Here is a 14,759-nt window from a genome sequence, read left to right as displayed (position 1 = left end):
TTCAGTCCTGGACACTGCGCCTCAAAGACAGACCATGACCAACATCAGGAGTATGTGCTCAGAGGACAGCAAGAATGACAGGGAAGAGAATGGATGTCAGATTTCATGTGGGAAGTGGGAAGGCTTTGGGGACCATCAGCCTGGAAAGTGCAGGAGCAGGTTGGAGTGAATGGGGTCTGGGGGTATACAGGCTTCAAACAGCTGAGGAGCTACCGTGTAAACAATGGACTGAACCTGAGCAGTTCAGGGGAAGAAGCAGAAATGATGGGCTGGCAGGGTGAGCCTGAATCTAGACACTCTCGAGTGGTCAGAGCTAGCACCAGTGCAACACGATGCTTTGGGAGGGAGAGGACACCCAGCCCTGGGGGGAGGGCAAGCAGAGGGGCACAGCTGTCACTTGGGGATACTTCTGAGAGGACCCCTGTCCTGGGCAGGGCACTGGACTAGATGTGCCCAAGCCCTCTTCCCACTCCAAGTCTGATGATCCTGTGAGAGAGTCACCAAGCGGGGGCATCGTGGCTGGACTGGGAGGGAGGCCCAGTGAGAGGGGCTGGCAGGTGCTTCTGTGAGTAGTACTTGCAGTGCACCTTTTCCATTTCCAGCGTGATGAAAAAGAAAATGCACAGCTTTTATGCTATCAGAACAAATAGGATACATAGATACTGACACCTGTTTCACATAGCTAATTGTGTGTTCTAGTCTATTTTGGACAACTCCAAATGTTTTCCCCTCTGGATGTTGGTGTGGGCAATGTTGGCCAGCTGTAATGTCTGTGTGTGTATGTGTGCACATGTGTGTGCATGTGTGTGCGTGTGTGTGCTGGTAACACCTCCCCTGGTGTTTCACCCTCTGCCGTCCTTCATGCTGTTTTACTGTGCCAGTCTCTCTTTCCCTCCCTTCTATGTCTGGTGAGCTCCTATATATCCTCCATCTTTCTAACACCCTTCCTCGTCACATGGTCAGAGGGAGGCACTCATTATCTTCATGAGCTGCGTGACCGGGGGTTAAATCCCTAGGAGACTATGATTGGCCTGCCTGGGTTCATCAACCTGCCCTGACTCTTCCTGCTGAGGGACCTGGGGCAAGCTCCTGGGTGCCTCTGTGCCTCCATTTCCTTCTCTGCTTAAAATGGGACTAGAGCCCTGGCCAGATAGCTTAGTTGGCTAGAGCATCATCCCAAAGCACAGAGGTGGCTGGTTTGATCCTCAACCAGGGCACATACAGGAACGGATTGATGTTCCTGTCTCTTTCTCTCTCTCTCTCTCTAAGTCAATAAAATAAACATTAAATAAATAAACAGATAAAATGGGCCATAATACTACCTCTGTCATAGGGCTGCAGTGAGGGTTACATGTAATGATACATATAATGTACAGTTTATAAACACTTATACAATGTAGGCCTTTATAGCATTACACACACACATACACACACACCCTAATACAAACACAGGGCTTCTTACGGAGAAGGGCTGCCTCTGATTTCCATCTGCTTCCCTAAGTCCCGACACAGGGCCAGACACTCAGCAGGCCCTCAATAAACCTTAGTTAAATTGGATTTACTGCACTCGAGCATTCTTTGCAACGTGAGGAGTGCCAAGGCCAAGAAACATAATGAGGTGTGGGTCCGCAGACGGGAGCAGCTTCCGTCCTCACCGCAGAGCCATGCTATAAAACTGAATCATTTCTGCACCGCCCATGGAGCTCTGTTCCTCTCCCCCACCTCCACACTCCCAAGAAGCATGGAGGGTTTCTGAAGATGAGAAATTTCACAGCATCTCGCTATCTTTTGGGTAACTACGTATTTTATGATGACTAATAGGCAATTACTATGGTAATATTGCAATCCAGCATGTGTGAGGTTTGGGAAATGAGAAATTATGGGTAACTACTTTGGACTCATTTCTATGGTAACAAAAAGTAATTGTCATTAAATACCAGTTATACTGAGGCTGTACCTGGTAATTATAGATTTTTATGCCCAGAAACATAAATAAAACCAATAAATTTATTCAAAGGTCTATGACTGTTTACTTATACGTGGCTCAGTGGAATACACAATGACAAGCACCTAATTAAGAAATGCAAACCCAACACAGAGTATCATATTGTCACATGGAGATGGCGAGTCTGTTTTTCAAAGGCAAGGCAACCTGTGCCTCACACACGCTCAGAAGAAACACAGTGGGGTACAGGTAGGGAGTGGAGGCCCCCTTCTCTGCAAAGGGAGTGATGGGGAGGAGGCAGCAGAGACACAGTGCAAATGCTGCAACGCGTGCGGGCAGCCACACCGACTAATAGGCACTGAGAATTTCCTACCGAGTATAGACTGACTCAGCCCATGGCCTCCTGACCCAACGGCCTTCCAACTAGGAAGCTTCTTGGCTTTCTAATACCTGAAGTTACAGTCTGTCAAGAACTCAAGGCCACACATCCCGCCAGAACTCTATGAAGATGTTCATATTGCCTCAGTAGTCATACCATTCCTGTGGGGGGGGGGGGGGAGGAATACACACAACATCACATTTACCGCTTTAATCTTTTTCTAGTGTATACAGTTCAGTACAATTACGTACATTCATGTTGTTGTGCTACCATTCTTACTGTCTGTCTTCAAAACCCTTTCATCTTATAAAACTGAAACTCTGTACTCACTAAGCAGTAAGTCCCACTTCCTTCCAGCCCATGGCCACCACCGTGCTGCTTTCTGTGTCTGTGATTCCGGCTATTGTGGGTGATCCCTGCTCTGCATCAGGCGTTTTAGCTCAGTGCCCAAGCACAGATTCCAAACACTGCTGTTGAGTTTATTGATCCATTCAGACAATAGATACCCCAGGCCCATTCTATGCCAGGCACTGTGCCAGGCTTTGGGGATACAGACAAAGTCCTGACTTCATGGAGTTTATAGTCGACAGGTGGAGAGAGCCATTGTGCAAATAGTCACATAAATAAATACAGGATTACTAACTGGGCCAGGGGCTATGCATGGACAGTGCAGAATGCTCTAAGAACATAATGGGAGACCTACCTCATCCTGGAGGCTCAGGGAAGGCCTTTCTGTGAATTGGCATTAAACGTCAGAACCAAACTATAAAACAGAGCAGCGTAATTGGAGTACAGTAAGAGACGCAGAGTGTATAGGTGCCCCGTGTCTCTATTATACGCTGTAGTATCACTGTTAAGTACCGTTCCGTCATCTGTCACAGATGGCTACTGGAGAGCGTACTGGAGTTGCTATAAACTTTACTATAGACCCTCCATACTCCTCCTGTAAGCCACGGTCTGGTAGCACATTCAGCAGTCTAATTAGTAAATGCTGCTGCTCTTTAACATAAAGAGGATTATCTACCATGGCATAGCTGCCACCTCTTGCAGTTGAATGCTAGAGTGTCCCTTGTCTAGTTTACTATAAATATCATAGTGTGGATGCTTGTATTTTTAAATGTCAGCTTTGCATGATCAAATCTCTTGACCATCTTTCCTAGATTGGATTACAAGTTTCTTTAATGTAGAAGAAGACAAAGAAGGAGAAGGGGAAGTGGAGAAGTGCAGGGCTGAGGAAAAGGAGGCAAGAAGAAGAGGTGCATTGAGGGCAGGCCTGTCTCCTGTTCCACACACACAGCATCTGGCCTGGCTGACGCAGGCTGCAGGGGGCATGTGCCAGGCAGCAGCAAGGAGCGTGGACAGACCTGCTCCTCCCAGGCCATACAACCTAACGTAGAGTATTTCACTCCACTGAGGCTTGTGAGACTTCTAGCAACATCCTGAGGGGATGTTGAGCAAGTGAAAGTCATCAGGAAACATGAGAGAGGTTTCTATTTTTATTTTTTTGTTATGGAAGCAGAGAGAGACAGAAAGAGGGACAGACAGGAAGGGAGAGAGATGAGAAGCATCAATTCTTCGTTGCGGCACCTTAGTTGTTCATTGATTGCTTTCTCATATGTGCCTTGAACGAGGGGTGGGCGGGGGCTACAGCAGAGCGAGTGACCCCTTGCTCAAACCAGATAAGCCCATACTCAAGCTGGCAACCTCGGGGTTTCAAACCTGGGTCCTCCACATTCCAGACAGACACTCTATCCACTTCGCCACCGCCTGGTCAGGCCGACAAGGCTGTTTGCAAGCCGACCTGTTTACAGCACTGTGATCAGTTCTGATTCTGTGTACTGTCCGAGAACTCTGACAAAGGTGCCCCCTCCCTCTCTCCCTCCTACCCTCCCTTCCTTCCTGCCTTTTCTCCTGGACTCAAGCTAATTTGAGAAGATGTTTATCATTTGCAAGCACAGAAACAAAGTCCCTGTTGCAGAGCGGTTGTAAGGATTGAATGAGATAAGGGAGGGAGTGCTCAACATGGCGCTGGGGGACCAGACAGACGCTGGGTGCCGCACTTGCCACGCTGTGCTTTATAAAGCCTAATAGCACTGGGGGTGCGGAGGGGTCATGTGGGGGAGGGGTGAAGGGAGAGAGCGCTACAGGAAACAGGTCCCCTGACACTTACCTTTGGAAAAGACTAAATACTACGTTCATTTCCTTTTTGAGATTCCTATTTATTAGCATTTTCAAAACTGAAAAATCTTATTGTAAAAGAACATGTTTAACTTCTCTGAGCTCTGTGTTTCCCAAACTTACTCGAACTCTGATCCCTCCACCCCCATAATGCTGTGGGAAGTCCCCCTGAAATGCGGGACGCACTGCTGTGACAGTCGGGGCTCAGGGAGGCGCTGGCCGAGGGGACCTCTACGGCACCTTGAGCTCCCAATTCTGAGTCTTATTATTATTTTCACATTCTGTAAACCTGTAGCAGTGAATTTTCATGATTGATAAGCTCTTTTGTTGCTGTTTTAGCAACAGGATTAATGCTTGTGGTTAAAGACTTTCTCCGACTCTCAGTGAGAATCACCTCGTCTCACCAGGCGAGTGTCAGGGGTTTTAAAGCTCAGTAGAGAACCATTGCTGAGGGCTGGAGCCCGTTCATCCTGAAATCAGAAATCACAGACTCTGGAGCTTGAAGACATGTTAAAGCATCTGGTTCCCCATCACCACCCCACTGGCCCCCTGAAACCCGGGGAGGGGAGGCATTTTGGCCAAGGTCACAGACCTCTCTCCAACTCATCATCCCTGGGCAGCAGTTGATGGCATAAATATGTATGTGAAGTGGACAGGATTGACCTCTCTCTGACCACTGCCGCTCTTGTAATTAAACAGAAATGTTACCATAAATCAGACAGTCATTCCGCCACCATTATCACTAACAGCACATTCTGTCCAGGGAAGGTAGACAGGTATTGCTCTCAGGCCTGCAGCAAGCCATAAAACCTGCCGGTGCTAATGAACCATCACTTGAGCCAATTAAGAGAGGAAGCAAAACTGTCTTTAATTAAGGCATCATGCATCCCATGGGCTTTCTCCAACACGTACCCAGGGGGAGTAGGAAGCCCCTCTGGACCCGACTGCCATGCTCTTGGAAAGTAGTAAACCAACTCTGTTTAAAATGAACCTGGCTGGTGTAGCCCTGGCCAGTTGGCTCAGCGGTAGAGCGTCGACCTAGCGTGCGGAGGACCCGGGTTTGATTCCCGGCCAGGGCACACAGGAGAAGCGCCCATTTGCTTCTCCACCCCTCCCCCTCTCCTTCCTCTCTGTCTCTCTCTTCCCCTCCCGCAGCCGAGGCTCCATTGGAGCAAAGATGGCCTGGGCGCTGGGGATGGCTCTGTGGCCTCTGCCTCAGAGTGGCTCTGGTTGCAACATGGCGACGCCCAGGATGGGCAGAGCATCGCCCCCTGGTGGGCAGAGCGTCGCCCCTGGTGGGCGTGCCGGGTGGACTCCGGTCGGGCGCATGCGGGAGTCTGTCTGACTGTCTCTCCCTGTTTCCAGCTTCAGAAAAATGAATAAATAAATAAATAAATAAATAAATAAATAAATAAATAAATAAAATAAAATAAAATAAAATGAACCTGGCTGGTGTAAGACAATCTGAGCTCTGCCACTGACTTTGGGCAAGTCCCATCTCATCTCTGGGCCTCGGTTTCTTCATCAGCAAAGTCACTGCTTTTGGCCACCCATGTTCATTTAAGCACCTACTCTGTGCTGATGTTTGCTGCTAGCACTGGTGTACACACAGGGACCAGTAAGCCTCAGTCTCTGCTCTCGGGTGGCTGGAGGGTCAGCGTGGTCCATACTAAGGAACCAAGCTGGTGGGAGCTCAGAGAAGGCAGCAAGCAATTCTGTTTGGGGGTGGGGGTGGGGTGGGGAGTGTTTCCAGAAGAAAGGGCACAACAGAGTTGTGAAGAGGGGTTAGCGAGATGAAGAGGGATGAGGAGGTTCTGGCCAGAGGATCAGATATCAGCGACCAACGGGGCATGTCTAGGGAGCTCAGCTTTACTTAGTGTGGCTACAGCAACAATTCTAAGAGGAGGGGGTGGGAGGTGAGGCAGCGTAGTGGATGGACAGACACCAGGTCATACAGAGCCTTGCCTGCAAAGCTCAGGAGTTTGAGTAATTTCTTGAGACTTGTTGTTGGACAAATCAGCAACAGAGCTGTTTAATTTGGGCAGTGAAGGTAGAGTCAGTGACTTACTGGGTATGTGACTTGGGGCGAGTAGGTTGCCTCAACTATGAAATAAGGGTAATAACACAATCGGAGAGGGCCCCACGTTCTTTCAGCAGATGACCCCCTGAGCAGTGGAACTGAGGCTGTAAATTATGGCGCTACCCAGAAAAAGAGAAATCAAGACACAAGTGCATGAGTGAGTATGGGGCTAGCTGGTGTGCCCAAAACAAAGAAATGCTATCCAGGTGAGCCGGGATGCCACTCTATCATTAATGATCTCCAGGAAGAAACACAAAAACGAAACAGTAATCATTATAACCCCATACAACAGTATGCAGAGCACATTTATCCCCTCCATTTCTTTTGATGCTCACAACTGCCCTGCCAGGTAGGTAATTATTGTCTCCATTATGCAAGAGAAACTGAGCATCAGAAGAGAAGTGAATTCCCCAAGATTTCATAGGAAGTAGGTGCCAAAACAGATATTAAGTTTCCTGATTCCTGGTCCAGCAAGCTGCCCAATAAAACCCTGGCTAGTGATCTCAGGTGGCTGTGCTTGAAACAGCCAAGGCTCATTAGCCACATTCTCAAGCGCCAGGGTGAAACTTCCTCTAATGAACTCACGGGGGGGTCTGGATATCCTTCCTCAAAAACACATGCCCTTGGTCTTCTTGCTTCCGTTCCGCCATCCTATGAACACCCACTCCAAGCAGTCTCTCCGCCTCTCACCTGTAATTGCCCAGGTAGACTCCATCAGGGTTGAGCATCGGTGCAATCTTGAAGACTAGGTGTTCCCGCAGGATACGGGCAATCGGGTGCTGGCTTATGAGGAAGTCAATGATCCCTAGGGAAAGAGAAGCGTCTGGGTTAATTAACCCCAAAGTGTTCCGAGAGGGAGGGAGCACATAACAGCTTGGAAAATGGTGAGAGCTCAGTAGGTGATTTGGGGTCTGTGTTGTTAGCCACTGTGGATGTATGGCTAGAGGTTAGGTGCTGCCCAGTGAATTTTATAAACATGCCTCTGTTTCCAAGAGATAGTTCAAGGCGTAATATTGAAGCCCATGGGCAGGATAGAGAGAGCATTTCCTGTGGAGAGCACAGGGGGTGCTCCTAAGAAAAAAAGCACTGGAGCTGTGCCCACAGGGTTTTGACAGAGGTGTGCACCTTAAACAATGAATTAAGGTAGCTAACTACTGACCTCGAACTGATGACGAGGGAGTCAGGGAACTCAGGGGTCTAAATGCTCATGTTGCTGAAGGAGATGAACAGAGAGGAGAAGGGATTTGGCTAGAGTCACATGAGGAGAGAGGTTTCTTCAGTGCTCCCCGAATGCTCCTCTCCCCACGCTGAGGGCCCTCTGTCCCCACAGTCCCTCCTGCTTCTCACTGGCCCTCTCCCCACTCTGAGGACCCTCTGTCCCCACATCCCCTCCCTGCTTCTCACTGGCCCTCTCCCCACTCTGAGGGCCCTCTGTCCCCACAGTCCCTCCTGCTTCTCACAGGCCCTCTCCCCACTCTGAGGACCCTCTGTCCCCACAGTCCCTCCCTGCTTCTCACTGGCCCTCTCCCCACTCTGAGGGCCCTCTGTCCCCACAGTCCCTCCTGCTTCTCACAGGCCCTCTCCCCACTCTGAGGGCCCTCTGTCCCCACAGTCCCTCCCTGCTTCTCACTGGCCCTCTCCCCACTCTGAGGACCCTCTGTCCCCACAGTCCCTCCTGCTTCTCACTGGCCCTCTCCCCACTCTGAGGGCCCTCTGTCCCCACATCCCCTCCCTGCTTCTCACTGGCCCTCTCCCCACTCTGAGGACCCTCTGTCCCCACATCCCCTCCCTGCTTCTCACTGGCCCTCTCCCCACTCTGAGGGCCCTCTGTCCCCACATCCCCTCCCTGCTTCTCACAGGCCCTCTCCCCACTCTGAGGACCCTCTGTCCCCACAGTCCCTCCTGCTTCTCACAGGCCCTCTCTCCACTCTGAGGACCCTCTGTCCCCACATCCCCTCCCTGCTTCTCACAGGCCCTCTCCCCACTCTGAGGACCCTCTGTCCCCACATCCCCTCCCTGCTTCTCACAGGCCCTCTCCCCACTCTGAGGGCCCTCTGTCCCCACATCCCCTCCCTGCTTCTCACAGGCCCTCTCCCCACTCTGTGGACCCTCTGTCCCCACATCCCCTCCCTGCTTCTCACAGGCCCTCTCCCCACTCTGTGGACCCTCTGTCCCCACAGTCCCTCCTGCTTCTCACTGGCCCTCTCCCCACTCTGAGGGCCCTCTGTCCCCACATCCCCTCCCTGCTTCTCACTGGCCCTCTCCCCACTCTGAGGGCCCTCTGTCCCCACATCCCCTCCCTGCTTCTCACTGGCCCTCTCCCCACTCTGAGGGCCCTCTGTCCCCACAGTCCCTCCTGCTTCTCACTGGCACCAATGCCGCCTTGCTTCCAGGTCGCTAAATTTAGAAAAGTTGCATTCTCCAGGACTCTCATCCCAGCCAGGCCGTCCCCAAATCCCTTCTCTGAATCTAGCAAAGCTGTCCCCGTCCCATCCCTCTGCCTCTCTTCTACTCTGCAGCACTATCACGATGACCTGGGTGACAGCAAACACCTCTCCCTGTGGCCCCAGCACTGCCGCTGGAGACATCTTCCTGAAGTTCCCATCTACCCTGCCGCTCCCCCCAGGCGTCCTTCTGGTGATGGTCTGTCTGCACGTATCTACAGAAGGGAGGGTGAAGAAGACCAAGCTACTCTGAGCCCTTGCCCTTTCCCTCCCCTTCTCCATGTTTCTATGTATTCATTGAAGACCTAAGAAAAGTGGGGGGGGGGGCAGCATGGCATGGCACCCTGGCATCCCACGAAATGGCTGTGATACTGGAAGATGGTAGGAGAGTACAGAACCCCCCCCAAAGTGCAGAAGGGGGGACTCCTTTCCTGCTGGAGACAGCAGGAAGGTCATCCAGGAGAAAGGAGCTTTGAGCTGGACCCTGAAAGAGAAATAGGCTTCGACACACAAAGAGGGAGGCAGCACGGTAACTAAGAGCAATGCCCACGCCCAGTGGCAGGCCCGTGGCTCCTGGAATGACCGAGTGCTCCAGAGCACGTTCCCGAGTGGCTATGGCCAGGGAGGGACCTCTCAGGCTCTCTGTCAGGCCGAGGCTGGGAACCCATGGGCAGCCGGAAGCCAGTTGGGCATCATTGACTTCTCGGCTGATGCGGCAAGTCGACCAGATGCCCTAATTTATTTGTTGGTCGGTCTTCATATTAAAGCTGCAGTTTGCCAGTAAACAGGCAGGGTAATGATGCCAGGCGCCCTTGTTAGGGGCTAATAATTGCCTAATCTGTCCACTAATTGACCCCGGCTCCCAGGGCGGCCCTTCATCAAGGAGCCGGCCTGTGCGCAGGGCCTGGCCACGCTGCCTCGGAGAATGGCTCTGGAAGTGGAGCCGCTCATTGTGATCTATCCTCCTTCACAGATGAACAGATTAATTGGGCTGCCAATTAGGCAGCTAATAAAAGGATGAGAGGAAACAAAGCCAGACCAGAGGCTGCAGCCCCCCAGAGCTCCTGCTCCCCGAGTGAGGGTGGGGATGGAGAGGAGAGGTTTCAGACCCATCAGGGGGCTGGAGGTCAGATGCAGTTCAGCAGGCGCCATCTCCGTTGGTCAGGAAAGGGTTCTGGTGGGGAGGGAAGTAAGTGGAGAGGAACATGAAGAGAAGTGCTGGAGAAAGTGGGAGTGGGGAGGAAGCACCACCCCTGGCCATGGGCCCGAAGTGTTGCGTGGGCGAGGAAGCAGAAAGAGCGTGGGCTCGGGACCTGTCGTCGGATTCCAACTGGTCATTAGCTAGAGAAGTTACTGGCTTTCTCTGACCAGTTTCCTCGGGTGGACAGATGGATACTAATACCTAATCTGGAAGGCTGCTGTGCAGCTGGTTAGAACTCCTGTATTCTGCCTGACCTGTGGTGGCGCAGTGGATAAAGCGTTGACCTGGAAACGCTGAGGTCGCCGGTTCGAAAATCTGGGCTTGCCTGGTCAAGGCACATATGGGAGCTGATGCTTCCTGCTCCTCCCCACCCTCTGTCTCTCTCTCCTCTCTAAAAATAAAAAAGAACTAACTTCCTGGAACGGCACCTGAAAATTGTAATGTGCATAATAAAAACTCACTTAGACCAAAGGCTGAAAGTCATGGAGGGTAGTGAAAAACAGAATGGATTTTGGAACTAGGAATCCTGGTCTGTGAAGTTTACTGACTACTAGGGGACTTGGGGACAAAGAACCAACAAACCAGCAGTCAGAGAACCTGGGATCTTGTTTTGCTCGGGTGACCATTAGAAAGACTCCGGGCCTACTTTTGTCTTTAAAATAAGGGGAAAGGACTCATTCATTCTCCCGGATGCATCCCACACTGACAGTCTATGATCCCATCTATTTTATTTCTCCCAAAGCAAAAGGATCCTCATCTGTCAAGTGAGGGGAATGATCTCCCTCCTGCTGGGAGACACTTTCAACCTCTTAAGATCAGTCTCTGTCCCTTGGTAAACAAGTTTGCCAAAGGTGGGAGAGAGCAGGACGTCAGGAAGATGAGGAAAAGGGGTAGCGGACTTGGAGGTACCGCTGGGCGGCAGAGATCACTGTCCTGTGGTGACTTTGGCCTGGCCACGCCAGACCACGCCAGGCCAACCACAACTAAACATTGTTGTCATTTCTCCCAGCGTACTTGGTTCAGGGCAGGGCACACAGCAGGTGCCTAATAAATGCCCATTGGTAGACCGGCCCCAGGAATTCATTTGACCTTGACCAAGTATAAGGTTAGCTGAACTGATCAATCATTCATTTTACAAACACAGCAAAGTCCATGTCATAATCCTAACTTCCCAAGACAAAGAAGAGGTTCCTGCCTCAGAGGGTGCATGGTAGGGAAGTGACTCCCACTGCACCCACGGGCAAAGGCTCTGGCGGGAACAGCCCAGGGAGCCATCAGAACCGAGCTGGGGCTCGAGAAGGGGCATGGTGAACACACAAGATGACTGCAGTAAACCAGATGAAAGGGGCACCAGGACAAGGGGCCCCAGGCTGGGGAATTCCAACACAAAGGCTGGGCAGCAAGAAAGAAGATGGGCTATCTGCTAACAGAGAGCTTCAGTTCCTGGACCACAGCTCTGTGTTTAAAGGCACAGACTCTGAAACAGGACGATGGGTTTGATTACCTGTGTGGCCTTAACATCACAGCTCCTCAGTGTCCTCCTCAGTTCAGAAGGAAAAATTAATAATCATTTCCTTGCAGGTTACTGTGGGGCTCTCGGAGAGTCAGCATAAGCGATGTGTCCAGCACACAGGAAGCGCATACCCGTGTTTCCATCATTATTCTTACTGGTTTGGCTGAAGGTGTGCAGATGGGAAGGTGCTGAGAGAGGAGTGTCAGAGGGACCCGGGGACTTGCTGGTCCATTGGCTCAAGAACATGGAAACCACTACGGAGCAGAGGGTTGGATATGCGCTTGGAGAGCTCCCCCTGGCTGCAGCCAGGATGCGGTTTGGATTAAGTAATGATAATGGAGGGCAGGACGGAAGGGGTGGAGATGAGCAGAGAGCCAGCAGACACAAAAGGGCCGCAGTCAGGAACCAGGGTCCAGCATGGTGGTGACCGGCGGGGCTCTGCAGTGCCCAGGGCCCAGAGAGTCAAGAGGCTGCAGCAGGGGCGGGGAAGCAATGGGGATAGGTGGTGACAGCCATGACAAGATTATTTGTCTACCATCCCCACGAGGATCTGAACTCTTTGCTGAAAGCATGCCATTTATGGGAAAGGGGACCCTAAAATGAGGAATTAAGCTTCCGGCCCCTGTCAAAACGGGGCCTCCACATGGAAACTGAGTTCAGTTACAGCGGCAGTTCTCAACCTGTGGGTCGCGACGCCGGGGTTGTGACCCACAGGTTGAGAACCGCTGAGTTACAGGAAAATAAGGTTACCTTTCCTACGCTGTGGGGACTGAGGCTTGAGTCCGCTCTTCTAGTCTGTCTTCCCTCCAAGCTGTGTATCCCGGGGGGGGGGACAGGTCCCCCTCTTTGCCACTATGTTGTCAGTGCCTAACGCAGTGCTGGCCACAGGGGAAGTTTTCAATAGATATGAGTGACATGAATAAAGGAAGATGGACCAGTGACGGACGCTCGAGTAACCTGTACCTTAGTGGCTCCATTTTACAGATGGGGAAACAAAGTCAGAGGGCTGACATCACTTGCTGAGTGTTTCACAGGGACTTTGGCAGGATTCAGATTCAGAGCTACGGATTTCAAACTGGTGCTCTTTTCACGAAGGCAAGATGGAAGAGCCAGAAGTCTATTTGCATGTGATTTGCAGAATGATTTGCACATATGCCTGCATGATTTTCTCCCTAGAGAGTTCTGTGTAAGTTTTATTGTTGCTGTTCTCAGCTAACAGGCGGGGTACTGCAGTGAGAAGAGCCCAGGCTTGGAGGAAGACAGCTGGGGGCTCTTCTAGGCCCAAAGCGGGGAGTCACACACCATCAGCCGCTCAAGGCCCCCACCGCCCCAGCACCAGGCTTCTGTCTGCCTGCAACCGAGCCCAAAGGCCCCAAATTTCGAAATCACAGTGAGTCTGGCCTAAAGAGCCCAAAGTTCACAGAGTCTAAGTCCTCCTCTCCCTCCCCCCCAATGTTGTCCACTTCACAGATAGGAAGATAGAGGCTTAGGGCCGTGAAAGGCCCCGTGAGAACCCCTTAGTGGACCTAGTCTTGTGTTTATGTGAGGCTGTTTGGGACTGAGAGAGAAAAGGGAGAATAGGTGAGGGACAGAGGTGGGAGGAGAGCCGTGGGGGGAGAGGGAGGAAGGGGCAAAGCTCACCACTTCCTGCGGGAAATTTTGGGTTGTGCTGTCCTGGTGGTCCTGGAGGTTATAAGTACATGGTATGTTTATGTGTGTGTTTGGGGGGAGGGGTCTCCTTCTTCCTCCTCTGACCCCCACAGGATAACCTGAGGGGTGACCTCTCTGAGGAAAGGCTGGCCCAATCCCCACAGTTATCTTAGCATGTGGCAGCAGGGCCCAGCTGGGGGACAGGAGGCCTGGGTCTAGTCCTCAGTCTACCAGGTGATATCTCGTGACTCCTTCAGTGTTTCTGAAGGCAGGACTGAGAGCTGCCCAGCGACCTGGTAGGTAGGTCGAGTGAGGAAGAGTGAGAGGAGAGCGTGGGCGTGGCTGGCACTTCCCTGCGCCTGGCACTTCCCGAGCACTGGCCTGTGTGATCTCAACAAACCCTCCCCAGCAGCTCCGTGAGGACCGTGCTGCTGCCCCCTTTAGCAGGTGGAGAATCAGAGGCTCTGAGAGAGAAGGCCTCGCTGAAGGACCCAGCCAGGAGGTGGGAGCAGCAGGACTCTAAGTCAGGCCTGCCAACTCCAAGACCTCCACCATGCCCACTGCCCCAGGCTGCCCTGCAGGGCATATGCCTTGCCCACAGTATTATTCCATAAATACAGGTTTAATTTACTCAGCTATGAAGGGCCTGAATTATGGAGGAGGCTTCAATAGAGCAATCACTGGACCGGGAAGAAGGCATGAGATCTAGTCCTGGCCGAACCTCTGAGGTGCAGTACGGTCCTCTCGGCACGTTAACGAGGAGGCTCAGCTAGCAGCTCCCTCAGGAAGTGGGGGAGGCCGCCAGCGTTGAAGCCACTCACTTGGGTTGGGCTCGCAGTAAGGATCTGAGGAACTGTTCATACCTGCGACCTGCAAAGTGTTCAGTTAGAGCTACCTCCTCCCCAACCAATAATGTACCTCGTGCTTACTGGACCCCAGATACCGTCCGAAATGTTGCATGAAACTAACCCATTTCATCTTCACCACAACCCCGTGAGGCAGGATTCCTATTGTCATTTCCACTTTGAGATAAAGGAGCTAAGGCAGGGAGAGGTTCCAGGACGACCCCAAGGTCATGTGTGCTAAGTTAGGAGGCTGGGCCCCAGCTCCAGGCAGCCACGCTCCTGAGGATGTGCGCACCCAGTGTGCCTCTGGGCGACGCCCAGCTCCTTGCTGTAGATGACGAGCAGGGGCAGTATGGCCTCACAGAGGCCAGCAGAAGCGTTTGGGCAGCAGAGAGCTGGCTGAGAATCAGCCGTCCCACCACGAGGCACGGCCTTGAGGAACTCGCTTCCGGAGCTGCGATCACAGACTTCAGTCTGCTCCCAGCAGCAGGTGTGGCAGCAGCTCTGCTGCAAGAACCCTGGTC

At 52.1% G+C, this 14,759-nt stretch overlaps 1 protein-coding gene across 1 annotated transcript in view; it reads right to left on the bottom strand.

Moving 5' to 3' along the window:
- AGBL4 (AGBL carboxypeptidase 4) overlaps window positions 1–14,759 on the bottom strand; it is a 1,318,466-nt gene that overhangs the window by 106,373 nt on the left and 1,197,334 nt on the right. Inside the window, exon 8 of the mRNA XM_066269248.1 lies at window positions 7,273–7,387. Coding sequence (XP_066125345.1) covers window positions 7,273–7,387 — 115 coding nt within the window. The remainder of the gene's footprint in view (window positions 1–7,272; window positions 7,388–14,759) is intronic.

This window comes from Saccopteryx bilineata, chromosome 3, assembly GCF_036850765.1.
Source record: "Saccopteryx bilineata isolate mSacBil1 chromosome 3, mSacBil1_pri_phased_curated, whole genome shotgun sequence".
NCBI classification, from domain to species: domain Eukaryota; kingdom Metazoa; phylum Chordata; class Mammalia; order Chiroptera; family Emballonuridae; genus Saccopteryx; species Saccopteryx bilineata.
The sequence above is the reverse complement of the archived record's forward strand: the minus strand, read 5'-3'. Positions and strand labels throughout refer to the sequence as shown.